The sequence below is a fragment of the Dipodomys ordii genome, unplaced genomic scaffold (assembly GCF_000151885.1).
Source record: "Dipodomys ordii isolate 6190 unplaced genomic scaffold, Dord_2.0 Scaffold76, whole genome shotgun sequence".
NCBI classification, from domain to species: Eukaryota; Metazoa; Chordata; class Mammalia; order Rodentia; family Heteromyidae; genus Dipodomys; species Dipodomys ordii.
Window position 1 is genome coordinate 1,763,030 of NW_012267292.1, and position 27,575 is coordinate 1,790,604.

At 39.7% G+C, this 27,575-nt stretch overlaps 1 protein-coding gene across 6 annotated transcripts in view; it reads left to right on the plus strand.

Annotated features, from left to right (window-relative positions):
• Cobl (cordon-bleu WH2 repeat protein) overlaps positions 1 to 27,575 on the plus strand; it is a 188,617-nt gene that overhangs the window by 108,959 nt on the left and 52,083 nt on the right. For 4 of the 6 annotated variants that reach the window (XM_013024460.1, XM_013024462.1, XM_013024461.1 and 1 more), the window contains 2 exons: positions 9,802 to 9,937; positions 13,290 to 13,460. In XM_013024460.1, the coding sequence (XP_012879914.1) occupies positions 9,802 to 9,937; positions 13,290 to 13,460 (307 nt within the window). The remainder of the gene's footprint in view (positions 1 to 9,801; positions 9,938 to 13,289; positions 13,461 to 27,575) is intronic. The other 2 variants (XM_013024464.1, XM_013024465.1) reach the window with 1 other exon arrangement.

A 27,575-nucleotide genomic window follows, 5' to 3' on the forward strand; every position in this document is an offset into this window, starting at 1 on the left:
TTCCTTTGTAAAACAAAGATAACCAGGCACTAGTGGCTCACACTTGTAATCCTAGCAACTTGAGATGCTGAGATCTAAAGAGCTGTTCAAAACCATCCTGAGCAGGAAAGCCCATGAGACTTTTATGGAGATGTGGCTTAGATGTTAGAGCACTAGCTATGAGGGGTGCCCATTTCATATATTTCTATTTCATATATTTTTATCTAATATATGTCATATATTTTTGCCCAGGCCCTAAGCTCAAGCCCAGCAAAACAACAACAACAACAACAAAAACCAAAGATAGTACAAATTTACCTGGTTAGGGAGGATTTTGAGAAAGTTTTATGAGGTACAATTGGCACCATTAGTAAATGTTTGATAAATTTATTTCTGTAAAAATAATACCTTTGGCATATTGATTAGGGGGTATATTGAATCTAATAGATGACTGAGCCATATGAGTAGTTTGACTTCCAAGCTGTGAACATGAAAATACTTTTCCATTTATTGTGTCTTTAATTCTTCAACTATCTTTTGTAGCTCCTAGTCACTGTCTTCTTATGGAAGTGGGCATCCTTGCCTTTATCATCTTAGAGGGAAAACAGTTGATTTTCTCTTTTGAGTATGATCTTAGGTTAGGGATGTTTTGTATATGAACTTTATTATACTGAGGTTATTTACTTCTGTTCATTTGCATAGTGTTTTTAGTATAAAGAGATTCTTAGTTTTATCAAATTTTTTTCTTGCACAGTTGAGATGACCTTTGGTTTTTACCTTTCAATCTGTTAATATTGTTTATTACATTGATTTTTTTTTAGAATATTGAACTATCCTTGCTGTCCAAGAGTGAATCTGACTTGATCATAGTATACCTTCTTTTATTGTACAGATAAATTTTGTTCTAGTAATTGATTGAAGATTTTTGTATCAATGATCATTAGTAATACTGGTTTTTAGAGATTTTTTCCAATAGTGTCATTGTCTTATTTTGGTATTAGGCTAATTCAGGCTTTAAAAGTGAGTGTGGAAATGTTTCTTCCTCTGTTTTTCTTGGTGGAGGAAGAATGATTGGTATTATTTCTTCTATAGATAAATGTTTGGTAGAATCATCCATTGAAGTCAACCAGTCAAGGCCTTTCCTTTGGTGAAGAATGTAATGGTTTTCAAATCTGCTCAGATAATTTATTTCTTAATGATCCAGTCATGGTAGCATGTATAATACTTTGTCTGCATAATCTACTCTAATTCTTTATAGTAGTCTAATGCTGTTTTTCATTTCTGATTTTTAAATTTTAGTCTTCCTGAAATTTTCTTAGGTAGCTAAGAGTTTTCCAATTTTACTCATCTTTGTGGATAATCAACTCGTTTCTTTTTCTATTTTTTGTTTTCTATTTCATATATTTCTGCTCAAATTTTCATTATTTCTTTTATTCTACTAAATCTTGGTTTAGATCTGCTTTTAGTTCTTGAGATACAAATTTAGGCTGCTGAAAAGAGCTTTCTTCCTTTTTAATGTGGGTCTATATTGCTACAAGTTTTCTCTTTTGGCTTTCGTTGCATCTTGTAGGTTTTGTTACGTTATATTTTCATTTGCCTGCATATAATTTCTAAGTCTCCTTGTGAGTTTTTTTCTTTGAACTATTGGCTGTTTAATTCTATGTTGCTAAATATCTACTTTTCCAGTATTCTATTAATGGTATGGTTTCTAGTTTTTTGTATTTTTGTTTTCATTTTTGGAGACAATCTCATAAGTTGCCCAAACTGGCCTAGAACTTACTGACTGTATACCCCGAAGTAGTATAATCCTCCAACTTCAGCCTACCATTACAGATATGTGCCACCATGTCCAGCTTGATTTAGTCTTTTAAATTTTGTTAAGAACTTCTTTGTTGATTAGAGTATGACTTCTCTTGGGAAATGTTTTATATGCACTTGTGAAGAATGTGTATTCTGTAGATATATATGACATTTATAAATAATATATAAATATGTATCATATATGTATACATTATATGTATATGTATGTGGATAACCACATATATATCATATATACCCTTATAGCTATGTGTGCCATATAGTATAGACAGATCATAGTTAACTCTGTTTATTCCCCCTTTTATTCACTGTGTCATTTCTAAGGGTGTTAAATCTAGATGTATTTAAGCAATTACAGATAAAGAAGGGTTCACTGTCTATTCTGTTATTGATTTTCTGTATTTATGTATTTTGTCCTTTTTTCCCTCCTATTGCCTTTGTGTTTTATTGATTCTTTTTATACTGACAGACTTGGATTCCTTTCTCATTTTCTTTTGTGCATCTTCTGTAGGTGTTTTCTTTGTGATTTACCCTGGAGATTGCATAAAATATACTTATGACAATCTTTTTTTTAAAGTTGATATCAATTTAACAAGAACAGTATTAAAAGCTGTGCTCCTTTACATTTTCCCCACTTTACGTAAGTGATGTCACAAATTACATTTTTTATATATTATATCCATTAACACCATTTCATACTTGTAGTTATTTTTGTGCTTTTATCTTTCAAATTCTATACCAGAAATAAAAATGATTTTGCACACTATGATTATTGTATTACAGAATTCTATATTTTTCTATGTAATTGCCTTAACAGCTTCATACATTAAGGTACTTTCTTGTTATCCAGTATACTTTCATTTCAGTTCAAAGCACTCCCCTTACCAATCTTACAAGGCAATCTAGTGATAATAAATAATAAGCACCCACTGGCAAGGTTTTTATTTCTTCATATTAAAGTTTTATTTTAACTGATACATGATAGTTTGGTGTATTTATGGATAAATTTTGTGGTGTTTAGTACATTGTAGAAATAGTCCACCAAGATAATTAATATGTCTACACCTTCACCAACTTATAATAGTGTGTGTGTGAAGGGAATATTAAGAATCTATTCTTAAGGTGCAGTCGTAGCTCAAGTAGTAGAACACTTGTCTGGTAAACACAGAGACTTCTTAGTTCAAACCCCAGTACTCCCCCTCCAAAAACAAAAGAAAAAGAATTTATTCTTGCCAGGTACGGTGCGTTTTGCTGTAGTCTCCACACTCAGGAAACTGGTAAAAGAATGGCAAATTCGAGGCCAGACTGTTTTCTGATCCTTTGGATGTATACTAAGAAATAAAATTTCTAGATTGAATGGCAACTCTGTGAATTATTGATGACCTCCATTAATTTCTCAAAATGGTAGTGTTACTTTACATTCCCCCTAAGAGTGTACATGAACTTCCCTTTTCTCTACATCCTTCCCAACACTTCCTATCATTTGCCTTTGTGTATAATAACCATTCTTACAGGTTTGAGGCAATAATGTGGTTTTAATTTGCTTCTCTCTGAGGATTTGAGATGTTGACAAGTTTTCTCATATATCCCTTCACCATTTATATATTCTTTTGAGAGTATCTGTTGAGGTCCTTTGCTCACTGTTGAATTGGGCTGTTTTCTTGAAGTTAAGCTTTTTACATATTTAATATACTATCCACTTATCTGATATATGGTTTGAAATGTTTTTTCACAATCCATGGGTTGTCTCTGTATCCTTCAGTATTTTCTTTGCTGTTCAGAAGCTTTTTAGTTTGATGAACTCACGTTTGCTTTTATAAATCTAACCAAGAAGGGGAAATGTCTGTATACTGCAAACTATAAAACATTGATGACAGAAATTGAGAAGACACAAATAACTGAAAAGATACCCAATGTTCAGCGTTCATGAATACTATTACTCTGTTTATATTACCCCAAAGCAAGCTATAGATTCACTGAAGTTCCTATCAAAATTCCAATGTTAGCTGGGTGCTGGTGGCTCATACCTGTAGTCCTAGCTACTCAATGAGACTCTTTTTTTGTATATTTTTATTGTAAAGGTACCGTATAGAGGGGTTACAGTTACATGAGTAAGGTAATGAGTACAGTTCCCATCTAGCATTATTACCTCCTCCTTTGTTTTTCCTCTATCATCCCTTCCTCCTCAACTTCTCCCTCCCCGCCCCCAAGTTGTAAAGTTCATTTTCAACATAGTGTCTTATACATCTCATTGTTACAGTGGGTCAACCTGTATCCTTATTTCAGCATTTTGTTATTTCCTTTCCCCTCCCCAAATTAGGAAAATGTATATACAAGAGGCAGGGCACCGGAATCAAATACAGTGAGAACAGAAGATGCTTATCTTTAATAAACTACTCAGAAAAAGCCAGAAGTGGCACTATGGCTCAAGTGGTAAAGAACTAGCCTTGAGCACAGAAGGCTCAGGGACAGCACCCAGGTCCTGAGTTCATGCCCCAAGACTGCCAAAAATAAAAACAAACAAAAAAAAACATTTTGTACTTTTTTACAAAATAGAAAAAAAAAGCAGTTTTGCTGGGTGCTATTGGCTCATGTCTGCAATCTTGGCTGTTCAGGAGGCTGATACCTGGATTGGAGTGTGGAGTTTATAGCCAGCCAGGCAGAAAAAGCCCAAGAGACTCCATTCCCAATTAACCATCAAAAAGCTGAACTGGGGTTTGAGTCAAGTGGTAGAAGCCAGCTCAGTTTCCTTTTTCTGTTTTGAAGTTTTTCTCTTTGTCCTTTACTTTGAGTATTTTGATTTTAAAGTATCTTCTTCTGGATGTCTTTGGCTTTATTTAGTTGGAGTGCTTTAAACTCCTTTTTAAAATATTATTTCCCTATCTTTATTTTAACTTATTTTTTATCATCTTTAAGTAGTTACATGAAAAATGAGTATAATGCATCTTGTTCAATGTTACCCCTTTCATTGTTCTTCCCCATCTCTTCCCCCTTTGAGCTTCTTGAATTTGCACATCCATTTCTCTCCTCTAACTTGGGGAATGATTTCAAGTGACATGTCTTCAAGTTTACTAATTGTTTCTTCCACTTGACTAAATCTAAGTATGAATCCATTTTGTAAGCTTTTAAACTTATTTTATTTTTCAGCTCCAGAATTTGTTTTTCCTTTTTATAGAAGGAACAGGTATTTTTTTAAAAAAGTATAACTTTGCCCATGTATAGTTTTCTGTATTTTACTTAGCTACCAATTTTTTGGCCAGTTGTGGGGCTTGAACTCAGATCCTGTGCTGTCAGCAATCTACCACTTTGTGCCACAGCACCACTTCCAGTTTTCTGGTGGTTAATTGGAGATAAGAGGCTCACAGACTTTCCTGCCTGGGCTGGCTTCAAACCATGAACCTCAGATCTTAGCCTTTTGAATAGCTAGAATTATAGGCGTAAGCCACCTGAGCCCCGCTAGCTATTTTTTATTCACTCAACTTCTGTAAAATAATTATTTTTCTTTTCCAAATCATGGATTTCCATTTCTTTGGAGATGTTTTCTGGAGATTTAACTTGTTCCTTTAGCTCAACTTTCCTGATTTTTTTTTTTTTTGGAGGGGGGTGTTGGTCGTGGGCCTGAACTCTGGGCCCTCAGCTCTTCAGCTCAAGGCTAGCGCTCTACCACTTGAGCCATAGCGCCACTTCTGGCTTTTTCTGCTTATGTGGTGCTGAGGAATTGAACCCAGGGCTTCATGCATGCAAGGCAAGCACTCTACCACTGAGCCACCTTCCCAGCCCCTCCTGATTTTTTGTTTTTTAACCATAAATTGTATATTTGAAAAATTAGCCAGACCTTACAAATTAGCTACTTAACAGGATACAAAAGTAGATCACTCCATCCAGCTGAATAATGGTATCTCAAACTTCTTCTGGGGACATATTTTCTGTGGTTTTGTGTGTGGGATTCTTAATTAGAAAGGTTTGTGGTTTGGGTTTGTTTTTTGTTCTTGTTTTTTACAAGTGGCTTATAATTTCTTGCTCCCTCTTGTGTCTGTCTTTGTTACTGCATGTTTACTGTGTCCCAACCCACCAGCCTGATCTCTGCAGTCCTCAGTCCTCATACTCCCAGTCTTCTTCCAAAAGGGAAGAAGAGCGCTGCAGGAATTTTCCTCGCTTCTCATTTCCTCCCAAGGGATGATCTGTAACCTAGTATTTTCCATAATTGTGCCAAAGGCTTGTACCAAGCTGTGCCAGCCTCTGTTAGGGGCAGTGCGAGGTCTCCAAGCTCTACAACAAGCAGCCTTCAAGCTCTTCTCAGCTCCCACTTTCCAAAACTCTAGGCCCCCCAAAGATGCCAGTTCCCCATCAGTGGTCCAAATCAGACAGGATAGAAATCATGCCCCCTCAAGGCCCTGGCAAGCCTTTCTAGGAAGCTGGACTTTTGATTGGTCTTTTCTCCCAAGGGAGGATTGTGAATCAGCCTTTATTCCTCCCTCCCCCTTTAGTGCAGAGCTGTACTAGCCTGGGGGAAGAGCTATAGGAGTTCACATGAATTGACTTTTTTTTACTCACTGTGGCTGCTCTTGGCTTTGAGCTTGCCCTGGGTACATCTGTTTTTCAGGGGTTCACGTAAAAGCATTTTAGATTGCTAATTGTTATTAAGTCACTTTCTGTGGGGAAACGGGAACTGGGGCTTCCTATTCTGCCCACTTCCTGATTCGTTTTGTTTTAAAGTAGGGTAGCACCTTTAGAATCTGGTGTCTTTATTTGGAATTTAACATGTTCTTTACTTGAGAGTTACCATAAATGGATTGATTGAAAAAATGCAGTAAGGAGGGAAGGAAATAAAAATGAAATAAGGGAATTATGGGAGTGTTCTAAGAAATTTAATTTATAACAACCAAAAATACACATTTTTACTGTTGAACTGAAGGCCAAGGGGTTTATTATGGCTCATCAAACCAATAGTAATAGTAATTTTTTTTAATTCTTGAGATTTTGCTTAAAAGATATTTTGAAAAGAAAAAAATGTGAACAGCAACCACATGGGTGGTAAGTATGCTGAGCTTGACCGATTATTTCATAATGTATGTCATCATCAAGCCATATGCCTTAAGTATATATAAAAATATATAAATATATATTGCATGCTTGTCAATTATACTTAATAAGGCTGGACCGTATGGGAGAATATGGTTAATAAAGCAAATTATTTTATATCTCTCCTTTTGAAAAATTACTAAAATGAATAAACATTATTTATCCACTGTGGCAGAGCAAAGCACCAACAGTGTTCTGGAAACACTCTGAAGCTCAGGTGTGTTTTTTATTCTGGCCAATACCTGGTGAAGTAGAAGCAGGTAACTCCTGACTGTTGGGGTGAGGAGAGTCCACACCCCCAGCAGACTCAAGAGTGTTTCACACACACTGCTCGGTATACCACAGCTGGCTGTGCCTGTGCTTGCAGAGCAAGAAGACCCTCAAGTCAGGTAGATCCAGAACATCAAACGCAACCGAATCTGCACCGAAACAGACAGTGAAAGTCCCCAGGCTACAGGAGGATCTGTCTTCTCAGCAGACACAGTATTCTACTTCTGACAGAGTTGGAAAGATTATTGTGGATGGTGTCAGACCCAGGACAAAAATCCTGTAAATCTGGCTATTTGGGAACCTTCCTATCACCTGATCATGTCTCCGCTCAGAAACCCACAGAGATTCCATTACCACATGAACAGATTGTATTCACAAATAAATATGAGTATTTAGCCAAGGATCACTGAAATTTGAAAAACATCAAAATGTGGCCAGGTTCTGGTGATTCATGCCTATAATCCTAGCTACTCAGGAGGCTGAGATATAAAACTCAAGGTTAGAAGCCAGATTGGACAGCAAAGTGTTACTCCTATCTCCACTGAACCACCAACAACAGCAAAAGCTTGAGCGCTGGCTCAAGTAGTAGAGCTCCAGCCTTGAATAGAAAAGCTAAGAGACAGAAGCCAGATTCTGAATTCAAGCCCCAGGACCAGCACAAATAAAATATGTAAAAATAATAGTGTCAAGTTCATAAGAGATATGTGAACAGGAAACCAAGATGCTACACAACATGGAAGTATAATAACAAAATTTTAAAGTCATGAGTTGAGTTGAACAGTGAAGTAAAGGAAATTTTCAAGAGAAGGAATCACACAAAGTAATTGATAACAAGTAGAACAAGCTTTTAAAAAATTAGAATAATCTTAATCATTCAAATAATTGTGAAGAAGTAGGGATGTTATCTTGACTTTTGACTTGTATTTAAGCTGAATCTTTCATTTTTCCCTATGCCTGTATATTATGTTCAATTGAGAAAATACTTTTTTTTTAAAAAATGGATAATTGATTCAGAATTCTCTCAAGTGATTGAAATCCCAGAGAAAGAGAAAAGAAAAGAAATGGGCCTAGTGGCTTATACCTGTAATCCTAGCCATTTAGAAAGAGGCTGAGATACTGTAGGACTTTAAAGTCAAGGGGAATGTTTATAATACATTGTAGTTAACAGAAAATCATCACCTTTAAGAAAAAAAGGAAAGATTAGAAAACTACATGCCAACTATTAGTAATTTGGTCTGTATATAAAGTTAATGAAGTAATAACTTTCTTCCTTTAAAAAAATTCTCCATGGTGGTACCAAGGTTTGAACTCAGGGCCTTCCCCTCTCACCCAGCTTTCTTGCTCACAGCTGGCATTCCACCATTTAAGCTATGTCTCCAATGTAGCATTTTGCTGGTTAATTGAAGATGGAATCACACAGACTTTTCTACTTGGCTTCAAACTCTGTGACCCCACAAGATTCATTCTCCTTAGTAGCTAAGATTACAGATGTGAGGTGAGCCACTGGCTCTGGGCTTATTTTCTTTCTTTCCTTATTTGTACATTGTAAGGGCTGGGGAGCATAAAGCTCACCAGTATTATGCTTGCTTAGCATACACAACTGTGGGTTTCCTCCCCAGCACCCTAAAGGTACAAAGAACTTCAGCCTTTACATACACTTTATACTTCCTGCAGTAAGTGAGTATTGCTGACACTGAATATTTAAAAGAATGTTTTATACACACATATGTGTGTGTGCGCACACACACACACGTGTCTGAGCACAGACACATATACTTGAAATACCAGAAGGAGAGACTGTCTTCTTGGGATGTAGAATCATACTTTTAATTCTCATATATACGGTACAAGCATGAGTTAGTAAATAATGGAGCACAGAAATCAGAGCTGTGAGCTCACAGTGGTGGTGTACACAGACATCACCTCCATAATGAGCCCTTGAAAGGTCAAGAGGTATGTCTGAGCACCTTGAGAGTAGGGACAAGCAATGTCATTGTTTTCATTATAGGCACATTCTCTGCACTGCTCTACCCAGAATGCAGTGTCCTTCAAAGTTAATGAAGTAATAACTTTCTTCCTTAAAAAAAATTCTCCATGGTGATACCAGAGTTTGAACTCAGGGCCTTCCCCTCTCACTCAGCATTCTTGCTCACAGCTGGCATTCTGCCATGTAAGCCATGTCTGTCCTCACCGTTCTGGAGTACAGACATGCAGAAGCAAGGAGCAGGCCTTAGTCAGGGCAAGCGGGCAGCAGTAGGAGGCAGGGGGAGACTTTTGAGCCACACTCATCTCTTCTTCCTCTGCCTGGGCACAAGTCATTATGCTCCCCACCCCTATCCCAGAAGAGATTGTTCTCTTTTCATTTAAATGTGAGAAAAAGATCACTTTCTCATTTATGCTCTGGAGTCCCTAAAAATATGGACTCCATTCTTGGGGTTCTTGGAGGGGTGTGACCATCCATATGTCACTCCTGGGAAATAACCAAGCCTCCTATCACTTCCTCCACAGCCTGCCTTAGAGGACTCAGAATGGGAGCCACAATCTGACAATCTCCTTATAGCCCCTGTGCCACACCAAGCTGCTTCTGTAGGGGGTATGCTCTGCACACGTGTCATCCCTGACTCTCTTGTCTTCCTCCTTTGTGCTTCCTAGGCATCTCTCAGCTCCCAGGTTGATCTGCAGAAGAAGAAGCGGCGGGCGCCAGCTCCTCCACCACAGCCACCACCACCAAGTCCCTTGGTCCCCAATCGCAGGGAGGACAAGGAAGAGAACAGAAAGAGCACAGTGGGTGAGTTTGGCTTGCTCTCTGCATGCCTCCAGGATGCCTGCTGCATGTACCTTATCAGCACGCTATTAACACTCTCTCAGTGCACTCAGCCAGGCCAGCATTAACTCAGGACACCGTTACACTCAAGAAAGACAGTCCAGAAATGAAGAATTGTAAGTTCATCTTCTAGCTCACTAGCAGTATGTATGGGCATTAGGTGGGTATTGAGGATTGGGGGTGGTAGGAAGGGTGGAGAGGCTGACAAAGCTGGGAAGGTAACAAGGAGTATGCGTGTGTCTGACAAGTGTGTCTCACTGATGGGCGAAAGATCATTTCCTGAGATGACATCCTCAGACTGCTTTGAAAGACATCTAGCATTTGCAGTCATTTTGGTCCCTGGTGAGAGTTAGGTAGCTGTGAATCCCTAATTTGAAAATCCTAAAGAATCCTCCAAAATCTGCAAACTTTCAAGCATTGACATTAAGCCACAATTGGAAATTTCCTCCCAGTGAAATGCTGTTTCATGCACAAAATTATCTAAAATGTTATCTCCAGGTTCTGTTGGAAAGGAAGGTATAAAACATAAATAGATTTCATATTTAAAATAGGGTCTAATCCCCAAGATATAGCTTATTATGTTCTAAAATTGGGGAGAAAAAAATCTGGAATCTGAAAGTTGTCTAGTCCTAAGCATTTAAGCTTAGGGATACCCAGCCTGTAAATGTGTCCAGTAGTTTCCTGACCATCATGATTGCAATTGATCTCCATTTACATAGCTCTTATACAGAGTCTTAGAAAAGATCCTGGTATACTTTGTGAATAAGAAAACCCAAAGGGAAAGATGGAATCCTAATAATTATAAGCAGAAAGTGACCTGTGAATCATTATACTCCACCCTCATGTGAGCAGGAAAGATGGGAAAGGAAGGAGCTTAAGCTCCATTTCATTTTAAAACCAATTCAGAGTTTTGTGTTATTTCATAGATATAGGAACAGAAATCACTTTTGCAGGGAAGAGATTGGAACATGGCACAGTGTAGTGTCCACCAACAATAAAGCCTTCTCAAAGAACACTACGTGACTATATGGAAGTGTGTGTGTGTGCGCGCGCGTGTGTGTGTGTGTGTGTGTGTGTGTGTCTTTAGTGAGGTGCTAGTGGCTTATACCCATAATCCTAGTTACTCAGGAGGTTGAGATCTGGGGATGAAGGTTCAGAGCCAGCCCAGGAAGGCAAGTCCATAAGATGCTTATCTCCAGTTAACCAGCAAAAGTTTGGAAGTATAGCTCTAGTTCTAGCTCTAGCGCAGCTGAGCACCAGCCTTGAACGAACAAAGCTGAAGGATAGCACTCAGGTGCTGAGCTCATGCCCTAGTTCCAGTCTTCAAATAAACAAATAAATAAAGGCATCAGAGCTCTTCCTGAAGCCATCAGACAACTTGCTGGGGCCTGAATCAGCCCAGGTAGGCCCCTATTTTGATAGTGTGTCTGGCCCCAGAGGAAAATAATCTCAAAGATAAGTGGCTGCATTGTCAAGGTCCAGAGCCTTAATAAGGGCTATTTGGGTGTTTGTCAGCATTTTCCCCATTAATCAATACCTCACTTTCAATGCTCTAACATTTCATAGCCTGGAAATCAATTACCTTAAGAAGCAGTAACCTATATTTCATGCCAGTTCATCCTCTCTCCCAGGAGACAATACTATTAGATTTTAAAAAATCATTATCAATGGATTGTTCAATTAAACCAAGTTTTCTCCTATTTCATGATGAGATACTCCCTTTCTCTTTGGAAAGGGGCAGACCCTTCACATTTAGAAAGCTCCTTGTAGACATTCTCAGAAGCATCTTCTAGAAGTAACCCTGTGGATGAGGCTGAGTCAAGCCCAACTTCCAGAGCAGACAGTCCATTTCAAGCCAGGAAAGACCCGCTCACACAGCCAAGAGAGACACACTTCTTTATGAACTTGGTACTTAGAGTACCTTCTCCACCTGGGGTAAGCTGGTGCCCTTGTATACCTACAGAGATGCAAGGTTGGTATTCTACAGTTGAGGAGTTATGAATAATAGTACTTGGCTACATTTCTTCCTGGTCTGTGCGAGACAAACTTTCATCCCTGTCAGAACTCCTTGTGAATTAAAATTCATCAGCAGTACAACATCAAATCCAGACCAAGTTTAGGACTCAGGCTGAAAGGAAAACAGTAAGCCCTGTCCACAAAAAGTATTAAGGACTTGTTCTACTCAGACATCTACATATAAAAAATGAGGTTATTTTGGAGTGGTTTAGCTAGTTTGATTTGAGTCTTAATCTATTTGGAAGCATAAATGAACCTTTGAACATCCTTCCTGTGTGCCTTGCCCTCAGCATGACTTCTCACAGAAGGCCACCTTCATGGGCCTGACTGGAGCACCAACCAGACTGATTCTGGATTACTTGCAGTTTGGTGGAGGAAATGATGTTTTGATATGGAGAAATTAACATTTTCCCACATTTAGAGAACTATATCCAAGAGAAGTAATAAGCAAATCTGTCTCTTGGTAAAGAAGTGGTATTTTTAATAACTTTTTAATCACTTGAAGCAAAAATATATTATTATTAGGAGACTCTCAATTGGGAAGCTTGAAGAAAGTTATTGAAAGAAATGAGAGTAAACATTACCTATGACCCAGGTCATTCTTATCATTTATTTCATTAAGTCATTGGCCTTTATATTTTTTCATTAGCCTAGAAAGCCATTTTTATATAAAATAGTGTGTAATACAAACAAAGGTGTTCTTCAGCTTCCTTACATGCAGTGGAGCTGGGACCATCACCTCTAACTTCTTCTGTAATTTAGGACTCTCTTCAAATGAAACTGAAAATTACTGCCTTAAACAGTAAAAGGGGTACAATGTAAATTGGCTAAAAATCGGCAAGCAAAGTCACTGGCCAGCCTACTCATAATAAATGGATGGATATGGAAAAGAGTTAGGTAGAACACAGTTCTGTGACCCTGAAAAAGACTTACTGTGAAAAATAGGAACGAGTGAACGTATGGCTCAACAGTCAGAGTGACAGCGCTGTTTACGGGGTTCTCATTTATAGTTTCAACTCCAGCCGTTTACTTAGTTGTGCCTGCCAGAAACAATTTATATCCAGGCAGACTTTTCCAAATTGGCTTGGTGATGGAACACTACAAATATAAATGTTGGGGTGTGTTGTGATTGCATATGGTGGCAGTGGAGCTTGGATTTGATACTGGATAAGATGTTGGTGTTGGGTGTGGCTGGATGTGATGACTGGTGAGTAATGGCCATGTGAGTGTGTGGTCTCTCAGAAGGCCAGGGATCTTTTGGCTTAACTTTCTGAAGTCCCTCCCCATTGATTCCATGTAGGTATTGGACGGCAGGTGCCTCAAAAGCCTCCCAGAGGCGCAGCTCGGGGTCCACCCCAATTAGTGCTTCCCCCACCCCCACCTTACCCTCCTCCTGACACAGATGTGGTGGAGCCTCTCGGCTTTCCTGGGGAAGGTGCTGGTTCCGAGGCCTCAGAGCTGAGACCCAGACGTACGTGCCTTTTGTATCCCTTCTGACTGTGTCACTTGGGGTGGGACTGGGTATCTAGACTGTCCACTGTCACCTTTGGATGTCTGTGCCTTTCCTTCCCAGCTTTACTTTCCAAGTGCTCCATGCAGTGTGTTCTGTTTTCAAGAGAATGCATTCCGAATGCCACGCAGATGTAAGCAGCTAGTGGTTCATATCTGTGGTTAGTCTTCAGATGGAGGTGGGTCTGGTGGGTGGAGGTAGTGAGTGAGAAGCTCGTGTTCCTCAGTTAGAAAATAATCTCTGAATGTCTGCTGACAGCCACAGTGGCCTGCCCAGCAGGGCAACTTGGGAGTTTGATGGGAGCCCCACTCCACAGGGAACATACACAAAGGTATTGTGCTCTAGGGCCTGAGAACTTAATTATACGTTAGGCCAAAGCTTATGGCCAGTGGCCAGGCCTGGCTACTGCTTCTCTGCAGAAAAAAGGAAACTGACAAAGCAGAAGGGAACCAGTTTGAAATAGGCAGAAAACAGAATTATACTTGTATTTTGCTTGTTTCTTAGCAGCCTTGTCTGACATGGGGTTTTCCTCATAATCTCTGGAGATTTCTTTAGCACTTTAGTAAGCATTCAGTATAGCATTTATGCCCTAAGCAGGTTGAGAGTTTTCTAAATTTATACACATTCAGATGGAATCACTCACATGATAGCCCTGTGTATGTCTTGGCTGTGTGATGACAGACACCATCCTGGACCACATGCTCCCAGCTGTGCAGTGTCCCACAGTAGTATCCCAGTGATGGGCCATTGCCCACGGAAGTGTGTTCAGCCCTCTGTTGAGGGAGTTTGTATTTGGCCTACATGGGAACCATCTTCTTGATTGTGGGTAGAAAAGATCATTACAGTATTATTTCTTTGCTTTTCTAGACAAAATAGTCCTCAGTTGTTTTATCTTTATCCACAAATCATTTTTTTTTGTGGTGTACCACTACTAGAGCTTGAACTCAGGGTTTGGATGCTGTTTTCACTTTATCCTTCAGGGCTAGCATTCTATCACTTAAGCCACAACTCCACTCTCAAGGTCTTGATGGTAGATTGTAGATAAGAGTTTTCGTTGTCTTTCCTGCCTGGGGTGGCTGCAGATCTTGATCCTGAGATCTCAACTCCCGAATAGCTAGGATTACAGGCATGAGCCACCAGTGCTCCAGCCACAAATCAATCTTTAAACCCTTCAGATATTTTTTTTATCATCTTGACACTAGACATGTTGCTAAATGTAAATGGACTGATATAAGGTATCCAATAATAGTTAAGAGTTAATTAACCATACCAATAAGAAAAATGTCAGCTGTAGAATAGATGACGCTAGGCCATTGCATGTCCAGAGAGAGGGGGCCAGGGGTCTTTAAAGGTGGCCTATCCTGCAGCTGCTCTCCTTAACTCAGCATCTCCTTACTGAGGAACAAGTGAGAGAGAAAGATTAAGCTGAATGAGCACAATGCAGCTCAGAGTATCCCTTTGGCCATCAAGGGGCTACGGCAGCATCTATAGCTTGGTAGTCTGTATGGGATGGAAGAGCCAAGTATAGACCCTGAATTAAACATATCTCCACAAACCAGCTGGCATTCGCTTCCTCTTTTTTGAGGGGCACCCCCTATATTTGAAAAAGATTTGGGAAGGGCTCATAGAAACTTGGAGGCAAAGCTTCCTTCCATGTCTTTGCTGCTGTGAAGACATTTCTCACTCTGCCTTCAGACATTCTAAGAGGGTGTGATAATCAACAGCAAAAGATTGGATTGTTCTTCTTGCCTTGTAGCTTCTTCTCTCCTCTTGTGCCCACTGCCAACTCTCTGTGAGTTCATTTCTCCAGGAACATGTCACTGAGACTTTCATTCCCCATAATGCCATTGCCCTCCTCATCCCTCTCATAGCATAGAGATATCTACAATAGAATATAGAAGAATAGGTCTAGAGAGGAGGCTCCAGGAGACATTTACTCTCCACAGTGCTCAACAGCTTGGAGGTAGCCCAGAGTAGACAGAATTTCTTTCCTGCTTCTTTCTCTTTTCTCCCAGTTGTGCTCAGAGTCACACACACTCAACCCTTTTATGTTACCTAATTAGCAGGACTGGCCTGTCTATTGTTTACCACAATGAGAATCCAGGATTGCCTGCTCAACCAGGCAGACTGCAACTGGCCTCCTTTAGGAATAGCTGGGGGAAAATGAATCCTTTGTGTTTATTTTTTAAAACTTTTTTCGCATCATGCTGAAATGCAAGTGGTACTTTTACCACTTGCAGGTGTCTTGAGGGAGACATAAGTGGGTTGGAACACCAAGCATCAACTGTGAATTTATGCCCTTGTATGCTTCTCACCTGCACTCCAAGACTGACTGTAGATGCTTTGTTAGATGCTCAGTAGATATTTGTATGCCAGCTACAAGCTTTTGCTTATCTCCTCCTGAGTTCAACTATAAAACAGTGTTCCTTGGCAAAGAGATACCATGTTCCCAGTGGAAACAACCTGAGAACTTACAGGGGCAAAATGATCTACCAGGAATCCCTCGTACAATCCCTCATCTAGTCCTCCCCACCCCCAGCTCCTTCATCCTGGAGAAATTAGCTGAGATCCCCTCCCACTGTAAGTGATGTACTTACTTAGGGGGATGGACCCTCAGGCTCACTCCACCCATCACCTGAACTTTTTTCCTTATGTGCTAAAACTTCTATGAGACACCTTTGGCTTTCTCATGTCTCCTGTGATTTGTATAACACATAATATATTGTAATGATATGGTTCAAATAAAAGCAGGACTAGCCAAATAAGGCTAGTCCTCTACCTATACTTCTCCTTTCTTGCTTTTACAGACCAATGTAAATGCTCTGAGCTAGACGACTGAAATCCTTTCTTACCTAGAGTTTCACTTTCCATAGCATTAGTTACCCAAGGTCCACTATGGTCTAAAAGTATCAACAGGAATATTATAGATATCATTCATACATTCCGAGGTGTGCATTGTTCTGATGTCCAGCTCCATCCTGTCCAGGCCATGAATCAACCTTACCATATATGTTACTGGCCCATTAGGCCCTTATCAGCTGTCTCCATGAGCACATTAATGGTGGGTGCTGCCGTGCTTGTATTCAAGTCACTACTAGCTCTGGGATGCAGGACTAGTGTTGATGGCAATTCAGTAAAGCTTCCTTGAAGTAAAAAGGTTTTCTTCTTAATTAAGGAGGAAAAACAGAAATCATGTGTAGAAGTAAATGAACGTTGTATGTTTTCCATCATCATCCACTGGTTGTTTTGGAACGTATTCTCTATGGATAAAGAAGGGGACTACTGTATACCCATTTAGAATCCAGAGACTTGCTTCTTAGTAGTAAGAAAAGAAAATAGGGCTAATGAAGTTGTGTGTTAAGTTTGTGAATCTGAAGAATATGGGATCTGACTGGGCAACATGTCTCATGCCTGTAATCCTAGCTCTACTTGGGAGGTGGTGGTTAAAAGACAAATGGAAGCCCTTACAGAAAATACAAGGGGAAGAAAATTTTTTGGAGAAGGGACATGGGTCAAGTTGCACAGTACCTGCCTAGTTAAGCACAAGGCCTTGAATTCAAACCCTAGAATAGCAAAAAAAAAAAAAAAAAAGAGGAGGAGGAGGAGGTAGATGAGGAAGCAGAAGAATATGGGATCTCATTTAAAATGACTTCCTAGTAGAATACATAATCTTATACCTATCAAAATGCAGCCTTTTAGAAGCCAGTTGAGGGCAAGTATGCCCTCACATTGTCTGCCATCACTTTGTAATAACATTGAAGCACCTTATGAATGATTCCCTACTGCCAGCCTCTTCATGGTCAAACCTTGTGTTTTATGCTACAATAACACTACACACATAGAAGAATGAGCTCTATGATCTCTCAAAACCCCATGGCACAGACCTCATCCTCAAAAGGCTGCGTGTGGGTTTCTTCTTTTGATACCTGTCCTTGCCCTTGAACTCAGGGCCTGGGCGCAATCCCTGAGCTTTTTTGCTCAAGGCTTAGGGCTCTACCACTTGAACCACAGCTCCACTTCCATCTTCTTATTCTTTTTTTATTTTTATTTTTTGGTGGTGGTTAATTGGAGATAAGAGTCTCACAGATTTACCTTCCTGGGCTGGCTTGGAACCACCATCCTCAGATCTCAACCTCCTGAGTAGCTAGGATTATAAGTGTAAGCCACTGATTACTGGCATGGGTTTCCTTTTTGTGTTTGTATACTGGTATCAGGGCTTGAACTTAGGACATTGTACTTTGACTTGACTTTCTTGCTCATGACTGGTGCTCTTGAGACATGCCTCCAAGTCTACCATTTTGCTGGGTAATTAGATATGGAATTTCTCTGACTTTTCTTTCCAGGCTGATTTCTAGCCACTATCCTTCAAGTCTTGGCCTCCTAAGTAGCTAGGATTGCAGTCATAAGCCACTGATGCTCAGCTGTATGTGTTTGTTAGCACAGTTGTTGAGAACAAAAATATAATAGCACTCTATTCTATACTCTTTGGACTTTTTCTTCTTGTTGATAAGCTTTCATATTAACCATTATATATCATGTATGTAAATACTATCTGTGTATGCATGTCTCAGCCAAAAGAATTATGTGCATTTGGATTTTGTCCCATAACTTTCTAACCAGCTTGCTTTCTGCTTGTGTTTGATTTCAATTGAATCCTTACTCTGAATCATTCTACATAATGGAGCCAATTCTCTTAGTCACATTGAATTGTTTGTTTACAAGATTTACAGTACTGATTATAATTAGGCTATTAACAAGTTATCAATTACTTATTCCAATTAGAAGACCCTGGGGATTTAAGGATCAATGCATATGGAGCTCAATTACGGATCTTCAATTTGCTTTAAATGACTACAATTAAACCACCCAATGACTGTCATTTTCTCACACATTTTCCTCTACCATGCTTGAGCAAATCTTTCTTTAGATGATGTACACTTGTAGGGGAATTGGCCAAGCATTGTGTGGCACAGAGAAAAGACTAGTCACATTTTTCTAACTGCAGGGCTAGCACTGACAACAATCATGTCAGTTCTAGCTGATTTTTTTTCTTAATTTGTGAACAGGTGTCCTATTCTAAAGCACATGAAAGAAATTCTAAAATAGGGAAATAAGATAGGAAAATAACTACCATTTTGAATTAGAAGAAGACATTTATGAGTTTCATAGATGTAAATTTAATAATAGATCTCACTGTAGGCCAGTGTTCCGAAGAGCAGCTCAGAAGCTGTATAGAATGGGCCACAACCTAAAAGTTTGGGCCCAAACATTTAAAAAATCACCAGGCACCTCATTCTTGCATCTGAGCCCCAATGAAATGCCTTTCTGGTCTCAAAACAAAGCCATTCAGTTCAAAGCTTGGGACACAGACACAATTCTGTGAGTCTTGTTCATCCTGGAAGTTGTCCTTGGGGCCTCTACAGTTATTTAGAGATCAGAATAAGCCTAGAGAAGCACACTTGCACTTGCCTGTTTATTTGCCACTTTGCCGCCCGTGTATATGTAGAGCTAGCCGCAAGCTGCTTAGGCTGCCCTGAGAAAAGGCAGAGCATCTGGGAAAACAGGAAGGGGATCAAGTGCATATGGTCCTTTTCATAGAATGGCAGGAAATTGTTGACTGGGAGCAGAGCCTGTCCGTACTCAGAAGGACATTAGAGAAACTGGAAACAAATTTGTTGCCTTTTATTTTTGTACCTTGGAAATCACTGAATTCACCTAGAATAGACTAAAGATGAGCATTTACAAAAGTTATTATGACATATTTTATACTTCTTGTAAATATTGTGTTTCCCATCCTTTGCAAAAAAAATGGTGTCTATTTATACTTTTTTTCCCAGACAGCTGATTACCATTTACCAACATATCACTCAAAGGAGTAACAAACAGGAATGCTGAAGAGAAGAAAAATAGTTTCATTAAACTGGGGACAGATTTATTTTTTGATTGTCATAATAATCAAGCATTAAGTTTACCCAAATAATTACACCTCTGTGGCCTGTGACTCCTGAAGCATTAATTTGCAACATGAAGTCAAGTTATGCATAGAAACATACATATATATATATATATATGTGTGTGTGTGTGTGTATACAAATATGTTTATGTTAATATCTATAAACCTTTATATATACTTTCTATTTTTTATGTATTTTATTTTTTATTTTTATTTTTATTTTTTTTTTGTATTTTATTTTTTTTGTTGGTCATGGGGCCTGAACTCTGGGCCTGGGCACTTTCCCTCAGCTCTTCAGCTCAAGGCTAGCACTCTGCCATTTGAGCCACAGCGCCACTTCCAGCCTATTCTGCTTATGTGGTGCTGAGGAATTGAACCCAGGGCTTCATGTATGCAAGGCAAGCACTCTACCACTGAGCCACCTTTCCAGCCCTTTATATATAATTTATATATAGCTTTTTGTATATATTCACACACATACACATACCTACACACCCATATGTAAATTTTTTAAGAGTTATGAGTTCTTTCTGGGTTCATATAAAGTCCTTCCCTAAAAGAAGGTATGTATATGATATTTTTCTTTTTCAAAATTGGTGCAGAATTTTTATTAAGGCCTGTTACTACTTTTTTCCAGTTAATCTGTAGATGGGAGTCACTCACTCAGCATTCCCTTACTGACAGTAGACTATTACCACATTATGAGTCTTAGGGATGTATGAGTGATAGTGTGAATTCAAGTGTAATCCTTTTTAGTTTATTTTTGTGTGTGGGGGGGGGTCCGGTCGTGAGGCCTGAACTCTGGGCCTGGGCACTGTCCCTCAGCTCTTCAGCTCAAGGCTAGCGATCTACCACTTGAGCCACAGCACCACTTCCAGCTTTTTTCTTTGTGCTTATGTGGTGCTGAGGAATCGAACCCAGGGCCTCATGCATGCAAGGCAAGCACTCTACCACTGAGCCACCTTCCCAGCCCAAGTGTAATCCTTTTTAATGTTAATTCCTGTCCTCCAAGGCTTTGGGAGACTCAATAGTACTTCAGTGTGATGGCCTTTAGTGCCATACTAGAGAAAACAGAAGGACTTCAGGACCGGCGACAAGCTTTCTCCTTATAAACAATGGACCTCAAAATATACCAGCACTTGATATCTAGGATTATGTTTGAGCATACCTCCATTATCTCCATCATCAAGGTCAGATACATTGATCTGAAAGTGACAGCATCACAAAGCAAGTCATAAAAGTAACTTACACTCCTTTACAAAGAGGAGCAACTGGCCATTGTGTATCAGCCGATGCATGGCTCTGCTTGTAAGCAAGCCCAGGTTTCCAACCAAATCTCAGTAATTTTATTTGAAGCCCTGAGAGAGACCTAAGTGGGTTAAGTGATAGTCCTTATACTGGACACAATTCTGTGGGTTAGATCAAGAGACTCTTAGCAACAAACCTAGAAAGACAGAGAAGATGGGAAAGCAATGCTAACATAATTTGGCTAACAAATCACTCTCTATGCAGTGTTAAATCCCCAGGGGTTCAAAGATGACTAATACTGGCAGACATTTATTTCTCCATGAGTTTGCATTCATATTTTGCCATCTATTTTCCCCCCACAGTTTATTGCTGTGCCTCATTCCCTACTCATGGCAAGCGCGTCTGATGGACAGGCCTCTTCCTGACCTTTCCTGGTGTCTCTGCTGTCCTGGCTTGATGCTGTTGTCATTCTTCATTTTTCCTCCTCATTTATATACTCACAGTTTACTTTTTTTAGAATTTACATAGAAATACAGCAATTTGATTTGATTTGATTTGATCCAGCTTCCTATTTCTTTGTAGGAGAGAAAGACTTTGCAATGTAAATTCTACGTTTGTTGATGGTGATCTCCCTGACATTCATTGATACATGGATCTGTTTCTGTGAACAACGTTCACTTTATTTTAATTCATTATTAATTCATATTTTTCCTACCATTCTGTTCCAGAATTTAGTTCTACTTTTTCTTCAAAATTAGATTGTATCCATAAATTATTCAGTATCATCAACTTGGAATATTCTGCCAGTCTGGTAAAACAAAATACCTAAACAAGTGAGCTATAAATAAAACCTGTTTGAACTCACAACCTGTGATATATCCCTACCCATTTAGAGTTTCATGGGGTCCAACTCCTCTGTTACCCTGTTGCTGCGTACTTTTCCATTTGGCTAGTTTACAAAAAAGAAGAAGGGTGTGTCTCATTTCATGGAATCATTATTCATTCATCATCCACTCAACACTGATTGAGCACATGCTTCGTGCATTCCAAACATGGATTTCATATATCTGTGGCTCCTCATACATGTGGAAAGTAAGGATGGATTCATTGGATGAGTACTGGTCTAGAGGCTTGGGTAGTGTGTTCAGTGAGCCATGACAACCATTTCTGTGCAGGATGCTGCTGCTCTTCCTGGAATGCAAGAACCCAGTTACTGGTCATATCAGCCATCCCACAGACAAACCCACTAGGTGATTATATATGAAGATCTAGGGATTAACAAAAAAAGACAAGTAGCTCTTGCTTACTTTGATTATCTTGTTGTTGTTGTTGTGCTGGTACCAGGGCTTGAACTTGGAGCTAGGGCTCTGCCCGCTGGCTTTTCCTCTCAAGGCTAGCACTCTACTACTTGAGCCGTAGCTCCACTCCCAGCTTTTTAGTGGTTAATTGGAGATAAGAGTCTCACAGATATTTCCACCTGGGAAATGGGCTATCTTAAAACCAGAGTCCTCAGATTTCAGCCTCCTTAGTAGCTAGATCACAGTTGTGAGTACTTTGAAAAGCTTTTGTTGCTTGCAATGACATGTTTGTTCTTGTAGTTTCCCATGTATCTCTCCAGAGGACTTTAAAATATATATATATATATATATATATATATATATATATTATTTCTCAAAGTAAGAAAAAAGAATCATACCTTTTATTTGTAGAACTGTTGTCCAGTTGATCCAATGAAAATATAACTGACTTATGTAGAAATGTCCACAACAAATCATGGTCTGAATAACAAAGCCATTAGGTGCTAGCTACTCGGGCAGCTAAGATCTGAGATCACCATTCAAAGCCAGTCTAGCAGCCAAACCAAGAAACTCTCATCTCCAGTTAGTGTGCAAAAGGCCAGAAATGGAGCTATGGCTCAAATGGTAGAGCACTGGCTTTGAGTAAAAATGCTGAGAGAAGGAGGCCCTGAGTTCAAGCCCCAATACTGGAACACACACAAAAATAATGATAATACTAGAAAAAGAAACTAGAGCTACATTGAACCAATATGGTGCTATGTGTTGACAAGGGAAAAAATTATTCACAAGAAACAAGTTAGAAATTGTCTTTCTTTTTTCCCCCTGAAATAAAGGACTCTTGTCTGCTAAATAGCAGTCATCTGGCCTCAGATCATTAAGTGAGAAAAGTCTAAACAAGAAAAGGTAATGTTTACAAAATGTTGAGAAAAGTGTCAGGATTTGTGATCCAGACATTAAAGATTGTGGAAGATTGTCTATAATTACAGCAATAAAGCATTTGTGTTAGAAGTAGCTATTATGCTGCAGAAAAATGGCAGCAGAAAAATCTCAAGACAAAGCATTACAGAGACAGGGGAGGCGATGCCACTGAGAATTATTGGCTAGAGAAACAAAATAGAATGCAGAAAATCATGAAGTCTATTGAAAATAGAAGACAATAGATAGGTGGGAAGGGAATCAATTCTGAGTAGTCACTTTCCATGAGGGATATGATTTGACCATAGCTCTCTGTTTACTTGTAGATTATGAAGTCCACCACAAACGTGGATGGCTAATTTTTGACAATACGACCTGACTTATCTCTGTGGAGGATCACCTAATAGCCTCATACATTGTTGGGTAGAACTCAGGGCAGATTAATGAGCAAGTCTTGAAGACTTGCCATGGCACCATGCCAACAACCAGTGTTAGAATCTGCTAGGAATCATACAAGTGACCAAGGTGAACCTTTTTTTTTCTTCAAACCTCCAGCATCTTATCATTTCTGACTCACTCCAGAACCAATCTGTCCTTGTGTGTTATTTCTGCACCCTATAACCTACAGGAGAAGACTTGGTTCCTCTTCTCCATCTGAATAGAAGAGACACACAAATCAAGTAGACCCGATGCCTGGCCTGGGGTCATACAAGTTCGCAGAAAGAAAAACCCCAGGAGAATCAAGCTCCATAGCAAATCCTAAAGTAGATGAATTAGGCTTAAATGCTTTACATTTTCACCGTGGAGGCCAGGTCAACTGTGGGCAATGGAAGATGCTCTGATTTCTGGACCACAGTCAGGTTTGTATGATTGTGTCTATCATCTCGGTTCACCAGTTCAGTTTTTTCTGTGAAAAATCTTTTTTGTTTTATGTAAATGTTATTAGTTCTCTAGCTGAAACAATTTAGAGGCATCTTCAAACTGTCTCCTCTCTGGTATTTCATTTTAGCACCCATTATAATCAATCACACATTGCATCTGTGTTTGTGATGCTTATCAGCTGCTAATTTTCACAGTTTTCATGTTAATTTGGATCCATAATATGATACAGTTGGTTCACAACTTTCATAGCTCATGCAATTGGATTCAAAACATTTCCACAGGCAGACTAACATTTTCCATACCCAAACAAACTTTTCTGCAATCAATGTAGGATTATTTCTTCCCCACATATCAACAAGAGGTAAAGCCCTCCAGTAATCACAGCCTCTTTGTTGCTCCATGTCCTGGAATCAATCCAGAACAGAGTACTTGCTTCCTTCCTCCCCTGTGAGATGTGTGTGTATGTGTGATGTGTGTGTGAACTGTTGTAACATTCTTATACAAAGAACATTGAGGAGGGAAAAGAAGCCCTCAAGAACTAGTTTTCCGTTTTCACTATTCATGGTAGAACAGCTGAAAGTAAACTCGAAACACTTCAATAAAAACAAAACCCAGGCTACTAAATAAAATGAGGTTTAGTAACCTGGTTATTTAGGGGTTTTGTTTCTCATTGGTAGCAACACACAAATTGATGACTCAAACTGAATAACTCTCTTTAGTGTAAGTTCTGTGACTTAAATGTATCATTACTTCTTTTGTTCTATATGCTTTGTTACTCTTATTTCTCTAAGATTGCCAGGTACAGTGGCTCATACCTATAATCCTAGCTACTTGGGAAGTAATGATCAGAAGGATTACAGTTTGAGACTAGCTAGCTAGGGCAACAACAAAAATAATTGCAAGACTTCATTTCAGTCAATAAAAAAAGTTGGATGTGGGGGTGTGGGCCTGTTGGACAAGCTATTCAGAAGGCATAAATAGGAGGATCACGGTCCAAGACAGCTGGGGCATAAATGCAAGACTTTTCAGAACAACTGAAGTACAAAAACTGGGGACATGACTTAAGTGGTAAAGTACCTACCTAGCAACTGCAAGACCATGAGTTCAAACCCCTGAAAAAGAACAGTAACAATGCATCTTTATTATCATGAATTAAGGTGCATGAGTCAAAAGCCTGTGTCTGCCTGTATTTTCAGTAAAGAGAAAGAAGAAAGAGATTAGAGCTTTGGGATTGGACATTTTGCTTCCAAGTTGGTAGGTTGTGTTTAAGAGACAAAAGTGTGAGGATAAAAACAAAATTTAAAACCCAAATCAAAACAAAAGAGCCACTGTATGTTATATTTTCTTCTTTGTCCTGTGAGAAACGAGGACTAAAGAACAAAAATAGCCTCCTATGATTTAAATGCACAAGAAGAAGGAGGAGAAGGAATATAAAGACCTTTTTCCATTATGCAACCCTGAGCTAAAGATGACTATGTGGCCTATAGACTTCACCCAGTGAAGTTACCAGTGTTAAAAAAGTCAGGCTTGACTTGAAATGCCAGCTCCTGCTGAAGTGTACCAAGGGCAGTCTGTACCATACATTGAATTGTCCAGGGAAGCCTGGACGGTAGATGGGCAGCAAGTGTACCCTGCCCTCAGGCTGAGATCCCTGCATGACACAGGAAACCGTCTCCCCAAACCCCTGAGAATGATGCTGGGGCCCATGATGCTTGTGCCAGTTTTTTTTTTCTGATAAGAGATTCTAGCACAAATGATCCCCTTTCACATCCCACTGATGTGCGTGGGGCCTTTCTGTGACCATCCTGAGCCTCCAGCATGTGGTTGTCTGACATGTCACTCAGTGGACACATGCCCTGCTTTTCAGTCTTGGCCTCCGTGGCTAAAATATTATGTGAAAAGACTGAGTGAATTGAGTTTAATAAATACAACAATACTAGTGAGTAGTTGTAAGTGGAGACTTTAGTCTCCAGTAGTGAAATTAGACACCTATATTGATATTTTAAGACGACTAATGGGATTAGCAGCTTTTCTTTACTTTATATCTCTTTCATAGCTTACATACCAAGAAACCTGAATATGTACTACATATAATTTAATAAGTTTTGACACATACCACTCAACGTCAAGGCCACAAGCATAATCCATCACCTTCAGAGTTCCCTTGTGTCATTTGTCCCTGTTCCTACTGTGTGCATGTGTTACTCATAACTTTACATATGTATTAACTTACAACAATGCTAGAAATCTAATGGGAAAGGTTTGAAAGGCATAGGTTTTAAGGACAGATGCTAAATGTGAAAGCAGACAATTAGGTGTTAACATCCTTGGAGATGAAGTCACATTATTGATTTGTAAAGGAGAATGGGCCTTGGCATTTCTGTAGTTAGAACAGAAGCCTGAATCCATCATCTGTGAAATGAAAATGCGGGGGCGTAAGCAAACACACAAGGCACTGAATGCTGTTCCCTGTCCAAGTTCTTCAGAGAAATATAGATTGTTCTTAGCGGCATTGTGTCTTCCTGCCGGACAGACAGGCACTTTCTGCCCACCGCCTTCACTGCGCTAGCCAGCCTGGGAGCCACTGTCTGAGTGCTAGCTGGAACCAGAAGCCTGCTTCCCATCCGGAGAGTAGGCAGGGGCCCATGCCAGGACAGCGTCTTCCTGGGCCCCACTGCAGGGGGTCAGCTGCCCACCCGCCTCCCGACTAGGTTAGCAGGCACCTGAAGGCCTGGCTTCTTAAGGAATGGCAGTTCTTGGTTAACAAGTGGCTTTACTTGCATATTTTCACCACCTGGGGGAGCCCTGGTTATCCCAGTGATAGACAGCTTTGCAGAATGGAAACAAAAATATATTTTTTTAAAAAATCAACATCAGAGCTTTGCTTTTTTTTTTTTTTGCCAGTATTACATTGCAGCCAGTCACACAAAAGGAGTAGGGCTTGATGACTAAGCTTCGCTTTTCACAAAAAGAAGGAAATATGGCCGAAAGGGTTTCGTGACTTGCCTAAAATTCACACACTTAGGTAGGGTTTGTGTTCAGATGATCAGACTCTTCACCTGCAGTTGCTGGGGTGATCACTGGCTCTAAAAAGGATGTGCATCCACACACATGAACATACATGCACACATGCACGTGTGTACACAAATACATTATATATATATGTGTATGTGTACATACACATACACATCTTCACAATGTATAAATGCACAGCTATGCAGTAGGAATCTTATTGTATGTGAATAAATGCCACGTCTGCACATGCATGCATACAAAAAAGGAAATGTGCACATGTGATCAGTGCCTGTATATATATGTATATTGTATATGAATCATCCATGTCAAAGTATGAGGTCAGCACAGTATGTAATGCTCTGAGCTTGTTACTGCTGCTCTGCACTCATCTACATTCACACATGTACACCCATATGCATGCTTGGCCCCTTGGCAGGCTTTGCAGAGACTGTGAACTTGTACACTTAGCTCCTCCCAGAACTTATGGTTTGGCTCCTTCTTTAGTGCCTAATTGGCCACAGGAATATTGAGGAGCTGTGAATCAATCTGTGAGATCAATAGTCATCTGCATGAGATAGACAGGAATCCTGTACCACCATAGGCATAAGCTGCAGCTTCATCTGTGTCCTCACACTAGGTCTGCATCCGCTGGCTCTTAGCCAGGGAGCACCTTGCACCAGACAGTAGACTGCACACCATGGGGCTGCAGGAAGAGTGTGGCCAGAGGTGGGCTGAGCTTTGAGGGACTTCATAGCTTCACCCCAG